The 20,683-nt window shown below is 46.1% G+C and overlaps 1 protein-coding gene across 5 annotated transcripts in view; it reads right to left on the bottom strand.

Moving 5' to 3' along the window:
• The window catches only part of Naa60 (N(alpha)-acetyltransferase 60, NatF catalytic subunit), a 19,314-nt gene extending 1,192 nt beyond the window's left edge, over window positions 1-18,122 (bottom strand). The window contains exons 1-8 of one of the 5 annotated variants that reach the window (XR_003710442.1): window positions 17,924-17,984; window positions 10,725-10,784; window positions 8,261-8,376; window positions 5,266-5,395; window positions 2,467-2,563; window positions 1,553-1,787; window positions 445-597; window positions 245-349 (exon numbers count right to left, since the gene is read on the bottom strand). Coding sequence is in view for 3 of the 5 variants with exons in the window: in XM_028760918.1 (XP_028616751.1) it covers window positions 340-349; window positions 445-597; window positions 1,553-1,787; window positions 2,467-2,563; window positions 5,266-5,395; window positions 8,261-8,370 (735 nt within the window). In the remaining 2 variants the exon portion in view is untranslated. Of the gene's footprint in view, window positions 1-102; window positions 598-1,552; window positions 1,788-2,466; window positions 2,564-5,265; window positions 5,396-8,260; window positions 8,377-10,724; window positions 10,785-17,923 lie in introns of those variants that run through there. The other 4 variants (XM_028760918.1, XR_003710443.1, XM_028760919.1 and 1 more) reach the window with 4 other exon arrangements.
• Window positions 18,123-20,683: the final 2,561 nt, after the last annotated feature.

Raw genomic sequence — 20,683 nt, 5'->3', positions numbered from 1 at the left:
TGTACATGATCACACAAATGTGAACATGTGCACACATATGTACATGATCACACAAATGTGAACATGTGTACACATATGTACATGAGCACACAAAGTCCAGGGAGTAAAAAAGAATTCTGGCAAGTGGGTTGAGGTCTTTGGTCCCTTGCTCTTCAAAAAGATGCTGGACCTGCTGTGAACTGCTCACAGGTACCCCGCCTAGAGACTTCTGGTTGCTGCAAGCATCAGACTCCCCAGGTCCTACCTGTTCCTACCTGTTGACGACCAGTATACATTCTGCTCCTGAGCCAGCATAGCACCGGGCCTGCAGCTGGGGCAGGCTGATGGGCCGGCAGGTGGCTACCAGCTCCTTGAAAAGGACAGCAGAGGTCAGACAGACAGGAAAATGGGCTCCACAAAGTACTGAGGACAGAGGCCTGGTGGAGGCTGCCCCAATGGCATTACATGGTACGGCTGTACTCAATGCCACCTTTGGTGGAAATGCTGGACCATGGCAAAAAGCTGCAGAGCAGGCTGTGGGCCTGGCGGTAGATCCTGTGAGGGATGGAGCATGGGCTCAGGTTGGCTAGTGCTGAGCCCAGGTGCTGGATGTAGTCTGTGGGCTCTGTCAAGGAAGATACCCCACATGCCCCTATCTGCCTTGCCTGCATGCAGCGTCCTTGGGTCTGATCGATGACCTACAGTACTGTACCCATACAGCACAATGCACTTAAGTGGAGGCTAAGGGCCTATTAAACCCTAGAGAATATTAGAAAGGCTCTTTAAATAGACCATTAATTTGGTACTGCACAGTGGAGCCATATAGGACAATCATAAGGTAATTAACAAAGACTAGGGGTAGGATCTATAAGACAAGTGTCCCTAGTTCTGCAGAGGGGCAGAGCCCACCCCAACAGGATGTTTTGGTAGTATTAACCCCTGCATGTCCATTCGTGCCTGACTTCATTGTGAACTAGGCCTATGGAGCTTTGTATCACCTCTTTCTTGTTTTACTTTCCTCTAAAATGAATCATTTCTACAACACGCACACAGGTACATGTGATATATTTTGGGCTATTACCCTATGACTGTTAGGACATCTGATTTCCTTCCCACCTAACAAGGACATCATCAGTGGGGAGAATTGGGGATGAGTGGATACACCTTGGATCATGCAACTCCAAGGTCTGAACTTGAGTGTTATTCTGCCATTGTTTCCTTTCTCCTCTGCATCACAGGCTGCACAGGGGGTTCCTTGTATCTGCCATGTTTACTGCTGACCTCTAGAACAGGGTATTTTCCATATTGAGTAGATGAATTAATCCTGGGCCCAGAGAGTTAAAACTTAACCACCCTGCTGTGCTGCAGCTGGCAGGGAGTGCCAGCTTTCCTAACGTACACAACGAATCAGGTACACCCAACCTGCCCATACCACGAGCTAATCAAGGAACAATGCTGCAAGCTAAGTCAACAACTGTCACCTGAAGGTGGCCACAGTTCCAGCTGACTCTCTAGCCCTCTAGCCAGGAAATCATAAAGCCTTCTCCTGCTCCCTTACAGCAGTAAAGGATATAAGATGGTCCAGGGAGGGTGGCCGCCATTGATGTAGAGGACATAGGTGAAGCCATCTTTGAGGACCCCGCGAATGGAGTAGTAATAGGGCAGATAGTGGTGCTGCCTGAAGTCTCTGTTTTCATAGAAATGTATTGCTGTGTTGTTGGTGGTGAGGACGTGCAGGTAGATGGCTTTGCAGTGGTCCTGGGCAGTGGTTGAAATATGATCCTTCAAACTTTCTAGTAAAAGGGAACCTGGGGAAAGGAGATGAAAGTTTCCCACAGCAGGGCAGTTAAGAAGACATAGAAGCAGCCACAGCTTCTGCAGGAGTCTAGAGGGCTACACTCCCAGATCTGAAACCAGCCTCTGGTTATCTCTCACTGTTAAAGCCCCTAAAAGATTCTAGCTAGACAGAGCCCATGAAGTGCATGCCACTGTGGGCCACAGATGTATCCTGGAGGTGCTCTGGGACCACAGTGGACATTTGCCAACCTTTCAAACAGCAAAAAGTGTAAACCAGAACCCAGAGAGTATAAGAAAGGCAGGTCTGGGTAAGAAGAAGGACTGCTACTCTCTGCTGTGTGCTCTATAGAGTAGATATGAATTTGATGACAAAGTGTCTGATGAATGCAGAGTGCTGTGACTTCATTTATGTTTCTTATTCTGAACTAAGAACATCTTGCCAACACACATCACTATGTCTGTCAACAGGAGAGGTAAGGGAGGTATATTCCCTCCTGAGGCTGTCCTAGGGAGACACACTGGGAGTACAGGATGGCAGGAGGACAGGATCTGTCCCCAAATAGAGATAAGGAAGAAGAGACTGAGGGTCCTCTAAGCTGAAGACCTCAGAAGAAGTGCCTGGCTTGGGTTACAAGGGTGTTAACTGGCTATGGGAGGGGTGGTTTAAACCACGAACTCTCTGCTTCTTACCTATGCCGTGTTTCCTGAACTCTTTCACCACTCCCAGACTGAGGATGTATGCAACTTGTGTATCCACAGAGAAGCTGGAGGCTAGAATATCTCCATCCTAAAGAGAAAGAGAAAATCAGGGCAACACAGGTGCACAGGCTCAAGGCAGACCCTATCTGGGGTCTATGAATCCACTCTGCATATCCTGAGATGTGAAGCCACAGGGGGGGTCAGAGGGAGAACAGAGAGGCGAAGACAGTCCATTCGACCCACAGAAACAATTGAGTTGAGGCCCCGTTGGCAGAAGGCTGCTACAGTGCAGACACCTACAAGGAACATCTCAGGGATGGTGGACTGGGACTTCATGCCAGAACCAGTCATTACAACAGGCTAAAAGACAATGGCTGGGAGCAGGGGTGTAGCTTAACAGTAGAGTGCATGTCTGGCATACATAAGGACATTGATCTGATCCAAGCACCCCAAGAGTGAAAAAGAATATGATTGTCCAGAGTGGTCACATATACTCTGACAACAAGCAGTGACGGCCATCATGCTGTGAGATGGTGGACTAGTGGAAGTTGTATGACGTTTATTTGTGAGTCAGGGGAGAGGGCACATGTGTGGCATTGCTCAAGACAACCATGGACGTTGGTTCTCTTCCTCCTCCATGTGGATGCTGGGAATTGAACTCAGCCTGTCTGGTTTTTACTGCTGAACCATCTTGCCAGACCAGGTACAAAGCTTTAAATAAAGGTTTATAAAGAAAAACATGCTGCCCCTGGTGACCATGAAGAGCAGTTTAGGAAGCTATTCACCTGCTCTGCTGCCCATGCTGGGTAGAGCAGGACACTGGGCTATACTACAGAATGGTGCTCCATGAATCTCTCTTGTTCTGGACAAAAATGACTCTGATCATGAGTTTCTCATGTTATTCCCACCTCTTTTTTTTTTTTTTTTTTTTTTTTTTTTTAAGATTTATGTATACGAGTACACTGTAGCTGTCTTTAGATGCACCAGAAGAGGGCATCAAATCCTACTACAGGGTGGTTTCAAGTCACCATGTGGTTGCTGGGAATTGAACTCCGGACCCCTGGAAGAGCAGTCAGTACTCTTAGCCACTGAGCCGTCTCTCCAGCCCTTTAAAAAAAAACTTCCCCCCCACCTCTTAAGAATAAGAAACATCTAGCATGGGTAAGGTTTTCCCTTCCAAGAAAGGACACTGGGCAACTTGGCTTTTCTGCTTCATTTATCAAGCAGCTCCTGTATGTTAGGCATGGGCTGGGAAAGGGCTTGCTCCCTGCTCCCCACCTAGAACTCTATATTACAGTGAACCAGGGCATAGCAAATGTAGGGAGGGGATAAATTTACTTCTCTAGTTAACAGACGCCTTAGCTAATGATGGTAGCCAAAAAGATAGACAGGGAAGGGCCCTCAATGTTCCTTTCTATGTTTGGAAAGGGTAAACATAGTCACGAGATCCTCAGGCAGTGAGCATGGTGGGAGTAGACAACCACTAGAGAACAGGCCCAGGGAGAGATCATGAGGAAACAAGGTATGGGCAGGTGAAACAGCACCAATATAAAGAAGACCCAAGGGATGCTGGCCTGTGTGCTCTCTCTCTGTCTTAGCAATGGACACTGTGAGGCAGTGGCTCAGGAAGAGGCTGAGCTAGCCAAAAAAAAACAAGAACTAACCCCCACTCCAACCACCAAACAGTGTGCCAAGATATAAAGTATGTGCACATTGGGGTAACCTTCATTGGTCTGGGTTCTTAGGAAGACATGTTTCTTCCTCTTCCTCTGGGATGGGACTCAGGGCTTCCTGTATTAGACAAGCACTCTGCCACCAAGGTGCTGCTCCAAACTCACTTCCTTCACTTCTAAAGAAAGAACCTCAAGCAGGCTGGGTATGGGGTACACATCTTGGATTCTAGCACTTGAGAGGGAGAGGCAGGATGATCTGAGTTTCAGGCCAGCTAAGACAGTGAATCCCAGTCTAGAAAGAAAGGAAGGAAGGAAGAAAAGAAAGAGAGGGAGGGAAGGAATAACAGAGGGAGAGGAAAAAGAAAAAGAAACAGAGATAACCTTAAGCCAAACAAAACCATTTGCTGGTTGGTAGGATTTCCTTTCCTGAATGTGGTAAACTAAATACTGTTCCACTGCTATGACCAAAATTAACAGGAGACTCCCCACTGTAATCAACCACAAAGAACAGAAGCTTTTTAGCTGCACTTAAAGTCTTCCAGTCTGCACTTAAAGTAGTTGCCCAAATCCTTGAGGGTTCTGAGGCAGGTAAGTCTTTGAGTAGTCCACAAAATTGAATAAAAAGAAACAACGTTTTCACTAATCCCTAACTGAAACCCATCACATTCTTCAACAAATTAAAGCCCCAAATTATTGGGGCTCCTGTAACAGTGCCAAAGCACAAATCACAGGCATCTTTGTGTCACACAGCAATGGGACAGATTCCCAACATGTCACTTCTGCTTGTTCTTACTTCAAAATGCCCATCTTTATTAAGTACACTCGTGATCTTATTTATTACATTATTCCATGAACAAAAATCCATGGACTGGGGCTGGAGAGAGAGTTTAGCAGTTAAGGGCATGCTCTTGTTTAACAGTGGCGTCTTTCAACCACCTATGATTCTAGCTCCAGAGGGATCCACTTTGGTTTTTGTGACATACAGACATACATATTTGCTACTCTGACTCCTCTGGTCACAAGCTGCTGAGAACTGAGGCCAGAGCTGGCAATGTGACCCCATTGTAATACCCCTTTCAGCAGTCACAAGGGCCAAGCCTTTGGAGCACAGACATACCTCTTTATGTATTTTGGTCCTATTCTTTATTTCAGCTACTATCATTCCCACAATGGCACCTCTGTAGGTTGCAGCAAGGGAGAAGAACTTCTTGTTGGATGTGATATCACGATACCATGAGTCTGGGTATCTGAGGGAGAGAGCACACTCAGGTGAGTCATAGGGACTGGGGTGACCCTGCCTATCACTTACAGTCTCAAAGAAGCTACCTTGTCCACATGGGAATTTTTTATGTAAAAGATGTATGAAAGGGGGGAACCTTCCAATGAAATTGTCTCCACAGAATAGTTCCTGGAGAGACAGCACATGGCAGCCTGCTCCTTAGTGTGAGTGGAGACTTTAGGGCCCTCAGCGACCTGTGAACACTTGGGTGGTCTGTGAGGAATTCTATGAAGGCTGATGAGATGGTTCAGCAGGTACAGGTGTTTGCAGCCAAGCCTCAAAACTTGAGTTCAATACCCAGGACCCATATGGCAGAAGGAGAGAAATGACTATTGCAAATGGTCCTCTGTGAGTCCTCTGTCATCTTCTGGCTCTGAAGACTAGGCAAGGTGATTCAAGAAAGAACCAAAGTTCATGGGTATGTAGACTATGGTTTACAATACCTTAATAGACATGGGTGGGGACATGACACATGACTAAGTGACAGGAGAGGCTGATAGCCAGGCACTTGAGGGGTGTACAGGCCTATAACTCAATGTAGATCTACACAACCTCAGGCCATCCCTCAGCAGGGCCTCATTTCTGTGCTTACTGGACTCTTATTTCCTGAGATTACTTTTTAGTAGTGGGTTTGTTAACCTTTTTTTTTTTTTTAAAGAAACACACACACACATGTACAAACACACACACACAAACACACACACACACACACACACACACACACACACACACACACACACACTGTAGCTGCCTTCAGACACACCAGAGGAGGCCATCAGATATCATTATAGATGGCTATGAGCCACCATGTGCTTGTTGGGAATTGAACTCAGGACCTCTGGAAGAGCAGTCAGTGCTCTTAACCACTGAGCCAATCTCTCCAGCCCAGGATTGCTAACTTGAAGAAGAGTTTATGTTTTATCTTATAAAGCACTATTAGCCCACATTCCTAAGAAGTTGGCAATTTATATTTCAACATAGATATGGGGGAGGTGCCCCTACTTTTCTGCTGGCATGGAGTAACAACACGTGTGAGGTCAGGACTCATGAAATACCGATGACAAATCAGGACCTTGTTTAGCCTAGATGTTTTAAAGTTCCTGTCTGTTTCTCCTCACAAACAAAATAAACCCAAACCTGTTTTTTCATTATCATAAAATAATCTAGAAATAAGGCAAGTAAAAATGGAGGAACTCACAGGTACTGATAATCTACTCCACTTAAACTGCTGACAGTAATTAATTTGGTAGTATTTTGGGGGGTAGTAAATGACCTGCCCCCCAAATAAAGGTCCAGAGGTAAATCTCTCAGATCTCCTGCCTCATTTCTCATTCTTTCCCCTGAGGTAAGACATGTAACCTAGAATTCTACTCTAATATGGACCACAGAAACCAGAAGAATCCATTTCCTCTAAAGCCAGCCTGATTTTCTGCTTAAGAGGAGGTAGCCATGAAAAAATTCTCTGTCCTGTCTTGTCTGACAGTAGATCTAATACCACTGTTAATCTTGAGGGTCAGCCTGATTAGACTGAGAAGTACAGTACATTTCTGGGTGTGTCTGAAGACACTGAGCTTCACAATCTGCATTGGGAACTGCAGGCTCCCCGGAAGTGCAGAACCACAGAAGGTGGGGCTTGCTGCAGGAAGTGGGTCACTGAGGGCGTGCCCTTAGGGGCAACAACTTGCTTGTAGCTTTCTCTGTTACTATTCCCCTCTACTCTCTGTCCACTGTAATGTGAGCTGCCCTCGCAAACCCTCTCTGCCACGTGTTGAAATCTCTGAAACAGTGTGGAAAATAACCCTTGTCATCCTTAAGTTGTTTCTGTCAGGTATCTTGGACACAGCAATGACAAAACTAACACAGTCCTCATTCCAGAGGGTCCTACCCAGTGCCAAGAAGAGGGACTGCTGCAGAGCCCATGAGGAACCTAAGCAGATGGGCCTCACCGTGTCTTCCACCTTCAGTACATTAGGAGAAGATAATACTCTTTGTGTGACCTCTAAACCACAGTCCATGCTCCAGTGAACGTAACTCACCATGGGCGTTCCCACCCTTCATCTGAAGGCTTCCGTCACAGAAGACCCTGTCACATAAACTTGTCATCCTCTGCGCCTGCTAGCCCTGTCTTTTATTAAAGCACTATCAGCCATGGCGCTCATGAAGGGCAGGATCCTTCCCCTTCTTGTACAATATAGAGACGTTTTTATCTTCTAGATGATATTTTATCTTTTATATTTTTAAATGAAAGTAGAATATGGTGTGCAGTGTTCTCTCTCTTCACTCAGCTTTCACTTCATATCAGGTAAAGGAGAGAGGAAGGGAAGGGAGGAATTTCTGTCAATCAATACACTTCTTTAACAGAGTTTTGTTCCTGGATATCTAACAATCCTTTTTAAAGACAGGGTCTCTCTCATACAGCCCAAGCAGGCTTCAAACTTACTATGTAGCTTAGGCTGGGCTTGAACTCCTGACCTTTTTCTGCTTCCACTTCCTGAATTCTAGTATTCTAGGCATATGCCACCATAACAGCAGCATTGCATTTTTATATGTACATATCTTAATATATCTAACCAATTTTTTACATTGAAGTTGCTCCTAAATTTCCTAATTACAAGCAGCAGTGGACATCTTTGTAAGTAAAATTTCTCACAGAATCTCTTAAGGAAGGTAAGCAGCAGACAAAGAGGCCTGAGGTTCACTGCCTAGATGGCTAACTTTAGATAGCTACTTTGGACCATTATGGTCCTGCCAGGCCGTCTTGTCTCTTCCAGTCTCCGGAATTACAGATCTGTGCATGCAGTCACTGGAAACACAGAGCCAACCCAACACTCACTCGATGGGGAACCAGTCGCCACACAGGTGCTTCACAGTGTCTATGTCATCGTGGCAGAGGAGGCGCAGGCTGACCTCGCTGAGGGCACTGGAAGGCACCACCTCTGTCATTCACACCTGCGGGGAGAGGAGACAGTATCACCTAGAGGCCCGCTTACCTGTTCCTCTAAATCAACCCAGGAAGTTGGTGAAGGGAGATGGCTAGTGGCTTCCCATGACTGAGAGAACGCTCGTCTTGTGGTTGCCTTCACTCTGCAGATGGAGAGGAGCTCCCTGCCTCTGGCCCATGTCTCTCTCCTCTCCACTGGAGCAGCACCCCACTCTTCAGCTTCCCCCAGGAGTGACCACAGATCCTGCCTGGTCTTTTATCTCCTAACTGCTGTTCCTTCACTTACAGGAGGCAAAATGATTCAAAGAAAGACCTGGACTCAGCAGCCCCCTCAGCAGCCTGGTGGGAGGAAGCCAGTAAACTACCAGATATTCAGGGCAAACAGTAATGGCAGAGTGCAGGCCACATACTGCTTCTCCCCCGTGTCTAGCAAGAGAAAACTGAAATAACCAGATGCTAATACTATAGGGGAAGGGAGGGCTGAGGCTCACACCCATTGGCCTCATGCATGCTCAGGTCAAGCCTAAACCCAGCTGTTTTAGTTTGAGACAAAGCCTCCCTAAGTTGTATGTGTATATATGCATTTCAGGCTGGTCTGGAACTCACTCTGTAGGTCAGGTCTGGGGAAGTCAAGTGCTGAGCTTTACCAAAAGGGCAAACCACTATTCTTTTTCTCTAAGTTGGAAGCAGGTTAACTCAAAGGAAAAGGACTTTATATTTATCCTAGCTTTCTGGGAGGAATTGTGCTATCAATCTCCCATGGCTGTGGTGAAGGAATTTTTTATAGAATCACTACCAGGTAAAAATGTTGACAGACTCAGTGTCATCACTGAGGAATCTCAAGAGGAAATCTTCAAGTCCAGAAAGACTGCTCAAATTGTAAAAGACCAGAAGGAGAAGGCTGCTGCAGGGCAGTTGAAAGGCATGGACACAAAGGACTTAGCCTTCAGGACTTAGCATGTGCAAACAAGGAGACCCATATCATCAAGCCAGTCTCTCCAGTGTCCATGTCTCTAGCTATAACCAGTGAGATATGGTCCGAACTTTTGGGGGTTCTTCCAAAAATTGCTAGGCCTGGACCTAACCACAGCCTTCAGACCCAACTTTCTGGTTGCATAGGGTCCTGAACATACAGCAATAAGATAAGTGACATCTGACAGACAGGCATGTAACCTTTTACTCTTGGGCTCTCCAAATGAGAGAAAAAAGACAGACAAACAAAATGAAGAGAGACAAGGAGATCTAGAACCAAACGTAATGCCCAAACCTATACCATGAAAATAAAACTGAAACACTTTTGTGAAACTAAACCACAGACTGGCTAGTATATGGAAGTTATTATAAAACAGCTGTTAATCTCTTTAGAGGAGGTAGAGCCCCACAGGTCAAGGTCTTCTTCAGGAGATACATGCTGAAATATTCTGGAGTGAGCTATCCTAGTTTGTACTTTAAACGGAAGGTTTGTTTTGTTTTGAAGTGGAGCGCAGTCACAGCAATCCTAGTCAACCATGGCATCCGTGGGCCTCAGGGCAGCTGTTTGCCTCAGCTTCTCAGCCATGATTTCAGGAAGATTCTAAAACCTCTGAGAGTCATGGGAAGCATCTACAAGGCCAGCTCCACATCTGTCTCCTGGCCTAGGCAAGGTTCTCTCGCACCTGTCAACAGCATCTTTTACATAAGCTCCTCTCAGACAGGCCGCAAATACGTGTGGCACCTCCTTCACTTCAGCAGTACCTCAGTATACCTCACCCAATGTGATGCACCTCACATCGGCCTCTGCGTCTCTCCAGCACCCTTTCCTAGTCTCTCTGTCTAATTTGTAACTTGCTTGTAAGAATACAAGCTGCTGCCTCCTTCCCTCCTCAGACTCCATGCCACTCCCTGCAACACTTTGTGAGACCTTCATCTCTCTTCTGTCTACAGCAGAGGCAGGTATTATCGTAAACCTTCCCTCAAGCAAAGCATGAACAAGATATCAAAAGCTTCCCCACCTGCAAGGCAGGAATCACAGGCCCAAAGGCTCTTGAGAATGTGAGATTTCACAGACACAAGGTTTATAGTTTGGAAAAGCCAACAAAGAAGAATTCTAAGCTCCTTCCTTTAGGAAAGATGGAGAAAAGGAAAACACACTAGTAACTGATACAGGACACTGTCTAGTACATCAGCAATCTGGGCTCAGGGCCTGAAGTGTGTGTGGGGGTGAAGGCAGCAGCAAACACTATTCACAGCTTGTTTGTTCAAATGAGCAGCTGCCTGTGGGTGAGAAGCCATCTCCATAGCTGCCTGTCTGCTTCCAAAACTTCAGAGTAGGAAAATGAATAATTTGCAGAATGAATGACAAGAAACAAACACCCACCTCTCTATTTCCACACAGCATCCCTCTTAAAAAAACGAGTCTCCGTGCTCTGAAGGGAGCCTGTAACATATATATTGAGTACATATGAGTTGAGACACATCCCTTCAAATCCAAAATGATACAGGAGGATTCCACCTGTAGGAGATTCTAGAACTGGTACATACATACATAGATATTTCTTTCTATATATATATATATATATATATATATATATATAATGATACTAGTAATCAAAAAGTGCTTATGGAGGAAGGACTGAAGAACGGCTTAAGGGTCCTCAGAACCATACAGGATGGGGGAATGAGAGTATGGCCGAGTCAGCAGAACGCGTGCCTATAAAGTACAAAGCCTGGGTTCAATTTTTAGTGTTGTACACTAAATATAATCATGGCATTCAGGAGGCAAAGACAGGAGAATCAGATGTTCAAAAGCGTTCTTGGCTACAGGGTGAGTTGAGTTTGAGACAAGCATGAACTACATGAGAATGTTTCAAAAACAATATATGCACATATGGAGGCCGGACAGGATCATGAACAGTGTAAGCCCAGGACTTGAGAGGCTCAGGCAGGATAATAATGAGTTTGAAACCAGAAGTGATATATAGCCAGACCTACCTCAATATATCAAATAGCATAAAGCAGGCCTTCCCTGACACCAACTCCTCACAGATCTAGCTTATTAAGCTGTAGATTTGACCACATGTTCATTACATGTCAGGTAAAACCAGCGTCAGATGGTGAGGTCCTAAGTCCATACCTAACTTTTATTTCTGAGTCAAAGATTCTCTCCATTTCAAACTAAAAACCTATTTAATCATTAATTTCTCAAATTTATATGACAAAGTCAGGCTTTGATCAGGAGACTAGAACAGAGGTCAGAAACCACTGGCCACACGGAGGAGGGTGGCACACTGGGCTATCATTTCTATACACTAAACTAGCTTACTAGGGAAATCCAGCGACAAAAAGTACATCAGGCAATGTGAGAAGCACTCCCAACTGGTCTGGGGAGGGCACTGCTCTCCCTCCCCCAATCACAGGGACCACAAGGACAGTAGGACCTTTCTCTCAGCCATCCCACCCCCTGGAAGTCCACCGAAATGCTCTGTTCAGCTAGTTGGCAGCCCTTTTCATATCCACCATCGAGCTGGACGAACAAGAACAGAAAGCATAGAGAGCCGGTGGACGGCTGAGGCCAGAAGATGTAGCAGCACCCAGATGGAACCCTGTAGTGCTATCACTGAAGTGTCTGGACAAGTCTCCTGTCTTAGTCTGTGTTCTATTGCTATGATCAGACTTTATGACCAAAAGTGATCTGGAAAAGAAAAGGCTTATTTGGCTGATACTCTCTCTGTTTCAAACAAAAGAACCCAGTACCTGGGTTAGAGACAGAGGCTCGGAAGTTCAAGATCATCCTCGGCTGTAGAGAAAGTCTGACACCAGCCTGGACTACACAAGACCCTGTCTGAAACAAACAAAAAGATAGGAAAATGTCTGCTTGGCATACTTCAGTAACATCAAAGCTAGACTTCCTGAAGGGTTCATCCAGCCCAAGAACTCTTCTGCTACTGTACAGAGAAGAGCTACAAGATCCCCTCCTGCTAGAAGAGGACCCGAGAGGATCAGAAACCAGGTTACCCAGTTCAAGGGAGAGAGCACAGGGACAGAGGGATTTGGTTTCAGCATCTCTCACCTGTACCCTCCCTGTGGCAGAGTTTAAAAAGTGTTTTCTCTTCCTATTGTTTCCATTTATGTTTCTCCAGAATTTAAAAAAAATTACACGGAAGTGTAAAATTTTGTATAAACATCCACCTGATCACGAAGCCAACTTTTTGGTGTTCAGGATCCAAGCCAGGCCTGGCCTCCCAGGTATCCACCCTACAGCAGCAGCAGGAGACCTTCACTGAACACAATCACTCCTGTCTGAATTTTCCTCAATAATTATGGCGGATGTTATGTTCCCCACAACTAGCTTTCATACTGTTTGAGCCTCTGCAATGAGCTTGCCTTATTTTATTATTAAAAATAAAAACTTTTGAGTATAAAAATTCCTAACACACTTTGTATTAAACTCACAGGTTGTTTTAACTAATAATGACAAGGAAACTTTACAGTGTCTTCAAATTACGAGAAGAATTAATACCCACCAAGTGCTAAAATAGACTGAGAGCGGCCTTTTAAAGCCTACAAACCTCTGCATGGTGTCTATGCTCTGACGCTGGGAGTAACTGTTCTAAGCACAGATTAAAGTTGTAAAGAGGCAACAAGGAGGCCCTTGGAGGTGGGCTGCTGAGCCGCCCTGCAGAAGCATCTTAAAGGGCTCTTGTATAAGCAGCAAAGTACAAACACTGGTGCTTATACAAAACTCAAAATTAAAAACTTTGCAAATTTTAAGGTAAACACCTCATAAAAGGCTTTAAAAGCAAACAAAACTCCCTATATTTAGAAGGAGAGGGATGTTCTTAAACCACAGGTAAAGATGTGTGGGTTGCAGATGCTGTTCACTGCTGAAGCACTCACCTGGTGCGCATGAGGCCCTAGGCTCCATCCCTACCACTGCAAAAGACAACAGGAAAGCAAAGCCAGGGGCTGGAGAGCTGGTGGTTAGGAACACTGACTGCTCTTCCAGAGGACCCAGGGTCAGTTCCCAGCAACCACACATTGGCTCACAACCACTCTTAGTTAAATCCAGTTCCAGAGGCTCTGATGCCCTTTTCTGACCTCTGCTGGTACAGCACACGTGATACACAGACATGCACTCAGGCACACACACACAAAATAAAATAAATACTCTCTTAAAAGAAAAGAAAAAATACAACAGAAGGCAGAAATGTAAAATCCTGTACTCATTCCACCTCCACACAACTGTTACTAGTTTCTTTCGGGTCCTATGAGGGAAATGACTTTACATCAGGAAAGGTTGCCTGGTAAGCACCTGATGTGCTGTATATGTGCTTAGACTGTGCTCACTGACTAGGCAAAGCAGTTTTTGTACGCACTTCAATGAAAGGTTAAAAGGAGAGGCCAGAGGATAACCAGCCAGGGAACTGCTGGTTGCAGGGAGCAGCAAGGCTATAGGGTGAGTCACTTATGAACAGGTTATAACTGCAGTTTCCAGGCATCTTTCAAAGACATCTAAGTGTGAACAGCACTCCACAGCACTCTGGGAAACCCTATGGCATCAACATTTTCCAGAAAAGAACTCCTTTCAGTACTTAAAGAAAAAAAAATCACCCACCTATTTCCAAGCCTTTGTGCCCAAATCAACCTCGTTTCCAGAACAAATGGGAAAAAATGTCTTTCTGAGGCAGTCTCACCAGCACACTCTATGCTAGTCAGCACGGGTCAGAATCAAACTCTTGAAAGGAAGAAGGGAAGAAAAGGATTCACCTTTATTTTATGTATGTGGGTATTTGCTGACATGTATGTCTGTGCACTGCATCACGGATAGGAAAGAGCATTGGATGCTCTGGAGCTGGAGTTACAGATGAATGTGTGAGCTAACACGTGGGTGCCCCCATCCAGTGGGGGCCTCTGCAAGAACAGCAAGCACTCTTAACTCCTGAGCCACATCCACACCCCACCCCAGCATCAAACTCTCTATCCTCCCGCCTGAGCCTGAACAGGCCTGCGATTATGGGCACAGCGTCACAGCAGCTTCACTGGATTTATTGTAAAGATTTACTTATGATTGTGTGAATGCCTGCATGTTTGTACTCTGTCAGGGGGCCTGGTGCCCACGGAGTCCAGAAGAGGGTGTTAGGTCCCCTGGAGCTGGAGTTTTATTTAGGTGGCTGTGAGTTGCCCGTGTAGGTTAGGAAGCAAATCCAAGCCCTCTGAAAGAAAAGCAACCATTCTTAACTGCAAGCCACCTCCCTAGTCCTTATATTTCATTTCATTTATTTATTTATTTTTAGTAACAATAACTATTCCACAAAAATCAATCAATCAATCAAGTTGGGAACTTTGAAAACCAGTTTATTTGCTTGGGAGAAGGCTTGCCCATGCTTACGTGAAAATTCATTATATATCTCAGGCTGGCTTCAGACTTGTGACAATCTTCCTGCCTCTGCCTCCTGAGTGCTGGGATTAAAAGTGTGTGCAATTACGCTCTAAAAATATTCTTTTAAAGTAACAAAATACCTTTCATCTTCTTATGGAAACAAAGAGAACGAGAACTTTCTCCACTATTTGTTCTTTGTCCTTATTCACAGCCACCTTCTCCTCCTTGGAACTCTGAATTTGTGTTTGACATTTATTTCTAGCATCAGTGCCCAAAATGCCGTGCTATTCCTAGGGTACTGGGTTTAAAAGGCAACGTCACAAGTCTAGTTTAGGATAAAATAGGTAGTCGTCTTCTTATAGTTCGAAGAAACATTTGAAAATCTCGATGCTGTAACACAACTGATTCTCATCTTTTGGCCCTAAGACAAGGTCTATGTAGCCTTCATCTTCCTGGAACTCACTATATAGACTAGGTTGGTTTCGAACTCACAGAGATCCACTAGCCTCTGTTCCTCAAATCCTGGGGACAAGGTGTGCACTAGCACACCTGGCTGACTCCCACCAACATTTTGAGGGTGCGTGGTCTCTCCTGGCAAAGTGGACAGACACTGACTGAGGTAAAGACATGAAAAGGGGTCAGAGCTGAGACAGGGGACAAACAGCCATCACTTGCTGTCACATTCCTGGCCATCGCAGCTTGGAGCTGTGGCTACATGAGAGTTACTGTTATGACCCTGCCAACCTCTGGACTGAGGTACTCTAGCTACTTAACTGCTCAGCATTACTCGAGATCCCAAACAACTTCCTGCAGGATGTACTAGCTCCCAGGTCAGATACCTTTCTTGTCAGCCCATAAACACTGAGCAACCCTCTGGTGCCCAAAGAGAATAAACTTTTATGTATTTGTCTTTGCCATTTAAACACATGGACCAATTAACAACATGAGTTATCTGGGTTTCAGATAGACCCTCAACCATCCAGCCAGTCAGCCTCCAGACACCAGGAGGATGGTACAGGAAAGGCACTCTGCCCTAAAGTTCTAAAAGTTACAACCGTTTGCTGAATCAAATTCAGTGTCTGAACTGGGCCTGCAGCAGACCCATCAACTCCAGCACCGCTTTGTAGCCCGGCATTTTACCTGAAAGCACTTCACACCGCTTAAGCAGAACCTGCTCCAGCCCACACCCTGGCCTGGCCTGCTGCAGAGGATGTACCGTGGTGTCACACCCTGGCCTGGCCTGCTGCAGAGGATGTGCCTCGGTGTCAGAACCCTTTCAGGAGGCGGTGGAGATGAGATATAGAGCAGCCACCACTTCTGAGAAGACATGCCTAGGAAGCAGCAGATTCTACTCAAGTACATGGGACCACTATCTTATTTGAGCAAAGAGACATTCATCACCTAGAACTCAAGTTCTAAGGACTCCTGTCTCCATCTGTCTGTTCCCTGTGACTTAAGTGTAGGACTCTGTCCACCTGAGTTTCTCCACACTGCACTAAGAGGTACGCTGAGGCACCACTCTCGAGCACTCCTTGGTCACAGACAACCTCTGCTTCCTGGTATTAGTTCAGGACTATCTTTAATCCCTCAGATCTGACATTCAGAAATCTTCCATTCTGGTCAGAAGCATGTTGTTGCTATGCAACTTGGATAAGTCAAATCTAAAGATACTCTCCACACTGTGTGTGGGTGTGGTCAAACAGTGACAAAATCTCTTCAAGTTACAACGGAAAGTGGCTAAAGATAGTAAGGACAGGACACACAGACTTAAAAACACCAACCCAAAATTGTATGTTTTATGCTGGTGTTGGTGTGCTGACACCAGACCAGACTTAATTTTGTGATAAATTGTAACAACTTTCATGGAAACCCAGCCCAGGAAGCCTGCTGTGGGGCTGTCTAGGTCTGTAAGATGAAATTCTAGCAAATTACAACCTGTTTGAGGTGCTAATGCAAACCCTACTCTCAAGGGGTTTATGTCCTGTATATTACTCTTGTGGTATACAAAAACCCTAAAAGGAGCTGTGTTGACTTATGCTCCTTGCCATGACCAGTACACTACGTTGGAACTATGGCCTTTCAGAGTCTTCTAGCCTTTAATCCTATCTGTACTAACTAGTAGGTCACTGGTGGGTGTATCACTCTGTGTGTACTTATACACTGTTTTTGTCCCAGACCTTCCTCTTCCTGACATTTCGGTTGGTAACAAGGTCATGGGCCTTCTAAAACTCTCTTCCATGTCACATGGTTATATGGACTCCAGTCTTTGCATAGATGATTTTTGGAGTGACATGACTTTGCCTGTTGGGTCACACAAGCCAGCAGACAAGCCAAGACTAATTCAGGGGTTTTATGTTTCCAGTACTTTGAAAAAGGAAAGGTCCTGTGGCAACTTTCTTAATTAGCACTCCAGACACCACAGGGATCACATTGTTGGGCTGTTATTCTCTTCTTTCAAGATCAAAGGGTGACAAGAATGACCCAAAGGCACGTGGCTCTGGGACTTGGCAGAGTTAAGAGATCAATAAAGGAGCCAAAGTTTATGTTTATTGCAGCCTGGCTCCCCAAGCCTTGGGTTTTGACATCAGCGAGGCAGGCAGGCATTTGCTGGAGGTTCAGGAAAGGCCCAGAGTACCCTCTCCACAGCCCCAGCCCAATTTTCTCAGGAGAAGACAACAGCACTGGTCATAGGTCCCCTTTTCTCCTTGTCAAGTGGTTTTTTCCAATTTAGAAGAAATAAGCCAGAGTCGATTATGGGGGTCAGCTTAGCTTCCATGTGCAGGAATACCAAAAGTAACTGCTGGAACGAAAAGACGCGACAGACCTAAAGCAGGGTCCTTGGCTTTGCAAAAAGTCGACAATTACCCCCAGCGCAACAAGTCCCGCAAGAGGAGCTGGAGCTAGAAGAGTCGACCAGAGCCCTCACCTCCAGCAAAACCAGAGGATGCTCCTTTCCATCTTCCAATTCCTGCAATTACTGGCTGAGGGTCCCCAGAATAGCCAATTCCCGACGCCCCACCGCACCCCTTGCCGCCGCCACGGAAACAGGGCGCCAAGAAGCGCGCCCGCGCAGGGGTGGGTAAGGGGCGCGCTCTCCGGGAAACCCGGCCTCCCACGGCTGGCCAGTGCCCTCGGGGTCGCGACAGCGACCTCCCCACCGCCCCGAGTTGCACCCGCCGAGGCCCTGGCTGCCTCACCTCGGACGGGAGCCGGCAGCAGCGGACGGTGTCGCAAGGCTCAGCGCATCCTGGGGGAGCCGGGAAGCCGGAGGTGGGACTGCGGGGTCCCCCGCGACAGATTATATAACCGGCAGGGGCCGCAGCCGGGACAGGGAAGGCGGCCCCGCGGCACTTCCGCCTCTCGTACGCTGCCGGCGGCGCAGCCAGGAAGATCATTGGTCGCTGCGCCATGTAGCACCGCCCTCCCTGACGACGACGCCACCATCTTGGGAGCGGGCAAGCTGGCGAGGGGGGGTGCACTCCCGAAGCTGCCCGCACCGGCTGCGGAAGCTCAAGTCCTCTGCGAGCAGCCCAGCCGCCCTTGCGTGCATGCGTGGACGCCGGCGGGGTGCCGAGGTTTCTGCGCCTTTCCGCGATCAAGCCGGGCAGACGAGCCCTGAGGCCTCCCAGGTCCTGAGACGCACGGCTCCGCCACTGGCCTGCTCTTCCTTGGCTGGAGGTTAGTAGAGCTGGCGCTGGTTGCTAGAAGCCCTGACTCAATGGCACCGCCCCGCGCTCGCGCTGACAGCCACAGAGGGGTGGTCCTGAGCTGTCACTGCAGTCGGCAAGTGACAGTGGCCTTCAGGGCGGGGTGGGGGTGGGAGTTTTATATCCAGATGTAATTCAGAGATAATTCAGTTCTTGTTACCAGAGAAAGCTTGTTGACCAACAGTTTATCCTTTGCTTTCAGACACCTAAAATGATCCACATAACAAACAAAAACCAGAATATGTAGTCAAGGGCTCAAACCACCTTAAAGAAAGATGTAATTAATATCAAAGATATACATTAATACACAGTCTGTGCCACAAACTGTGTAAAACATCAAAGCCATATTCTTTTAACATTTTGAAAAGTAAGGTGTACTTCAATTTTAGAATTTTGGGGTTGTGTATGTAGCAAAATGGTAGAGGGCTGCCAACCTTGTGCATGGGGCTGGCTGGGTTCCATCCTCGGCATGATACAAACCAACCATATAGTTAACTATCTTGCCTATTAAGTATGGTGTGTATTTGCTAGCAGAATCTGTGTAAAGCAACCTATATTTGTATTTTCTCTTTGTGTCAGTATTATTTGTTAATTTTTAAGGAGGAATGGAAAATCACTCGGACAAAATGACTTATATAATTTACAACTCTAGACTAACATATCTACTTTCATGCTACTGTATGCAAGCAGCTGTGACAAGCATGTCTGGACCCATTCAGGCATTTTGGACATTCAATACAATTATACTTTGTGTGTCATTACTGAAATTATTTCTAATTAAACTTGCTGCAGACTGAGCTTGGTGTGTCAGCACACACCTGTAATCCTAGCACAGAAGAGGCTGAAGCAAGAGGGAATATGATATATGCAATTTGTGCCACATTCTTGAAAAAAATGCTAAAATATCAATGTTAAACCTATGTTAAGTGTATACTCCATTATTCAAATGTTCAGATTTGGAATTTCAAAGTAAAAGGGTGAGGTTATGAAAAGGAATTAGCCTGTTCTCCACTCCCCTGCATCTACATGCTACAACATAGTGGTAAACCTATTCCGTGGCAGGAGAGGCAGAACCCTGCCTGCGTCCTCATGCTATCATGTAGGCTGGGCTTTAGCAGCGTCACCACCTGAGGGCTTGTCAGCCTCTCAGTCAGAATCTGCATTTAACTCAGAAGCAGCATCCAGCAGGGTTCTCAAGTGAACGGAAAGGACAGTAAAGACTGAGAAGCACATTATGGGTGATGACAAAGTAAAGACATTTCCAGGGTTTTAAAAGAAACTTGCAAAGCCTTGGCTACACAAATTTGAAGAATTCAACACTGTCTGATGAGATCCTGTCTTGTGTGTATGCAGGCCCAAATTTGTATGGGCACACGTGTGTGCAGGTGCATGTGCATGCGTGGAGGCTCAGAGTTAATGTCTTCCTTGGTGGCACTCCATGTTCTTTACTGAAGCAGGGCCCCTTGATGAACCGAGCTCACCAATCCCAGCTAAACTACCTAGCTGGCTTGCCACAGGGATTCCCTGTCTCCACTTCCCATGTGCTGGGATTACAGGAGACCACCACATCTGCCCAGCTTTGATGTGAGCTCCAGGGACCCAAATTCCACTTCTCAGACTTGTGCAGCAAGTGTTTGATTCGCTGGGCCTTCTCTTGGCCCTAAAACCACCATTTTAAACACAAATGAGGAGACGGTTGCTGTTCTCCTGGAGCTTCCTATGCATTAGATACTGTGTTAAGCAAATCTCATTTGTCCTCAGGACAAGGTGGTCACTGTGGCATTATACAGTGACAGTAAATGTAGCTGACCCCTAAAAGATAAAACAAAAGCTACTCGCTCATGCATGAGTGTCCTTAACCTGAGTTAAGTTCCAAAGTCATCCCTACAGGGTTAGTCCATTAATGTCATCCTGCTCTGCCCTGACACACTGATCAGTTCAGCTAACCCTAGCCTAAGCAGGACAGGGTTGGGGGACAGGCATCTTCGGGTCACTCAGATTGATCTGAATCAGCACAGTGCAGTACTGACTAAGCATCCAAGACTCTTCTCTGCCTTCTAGTTTCATTATCTTTTGATGTGTTTTATCATATCTCTTCTACTTTACCTAACAGGCTATAGCTTTGTAATGACCACTCACTCCCAACTTCAAGCTACTGATTAAGTTTGCTACAGCAAACAAACAAACAAACAAAGCTGCCTCTCTCCCTTTTGGTTTGTTTCATTGGGAGCCCCTGTGCTGGCTTACTCA

Source organism: Grammomys surdaster, unplaced genomic scaffold (genome assembly GCF_004785775.1).
Source record: "Grammomys surdaster isolate TR1022 unplaced genomic scaffold, NIH_TR_1.0 126612, whole genome shotgun sequence".
NCBI classification, from domain to species: Eukaryota; Metazoa; Chordata; class Mammalia; order Rodentia; family Muridae; genus Grammomys; species Grammomys surdaster.
The sequence above is the reverse complement of the archived record's forward strand: the minus strand, read 5'-3'. Positions and strand labels throughout refer to the sequence as shown.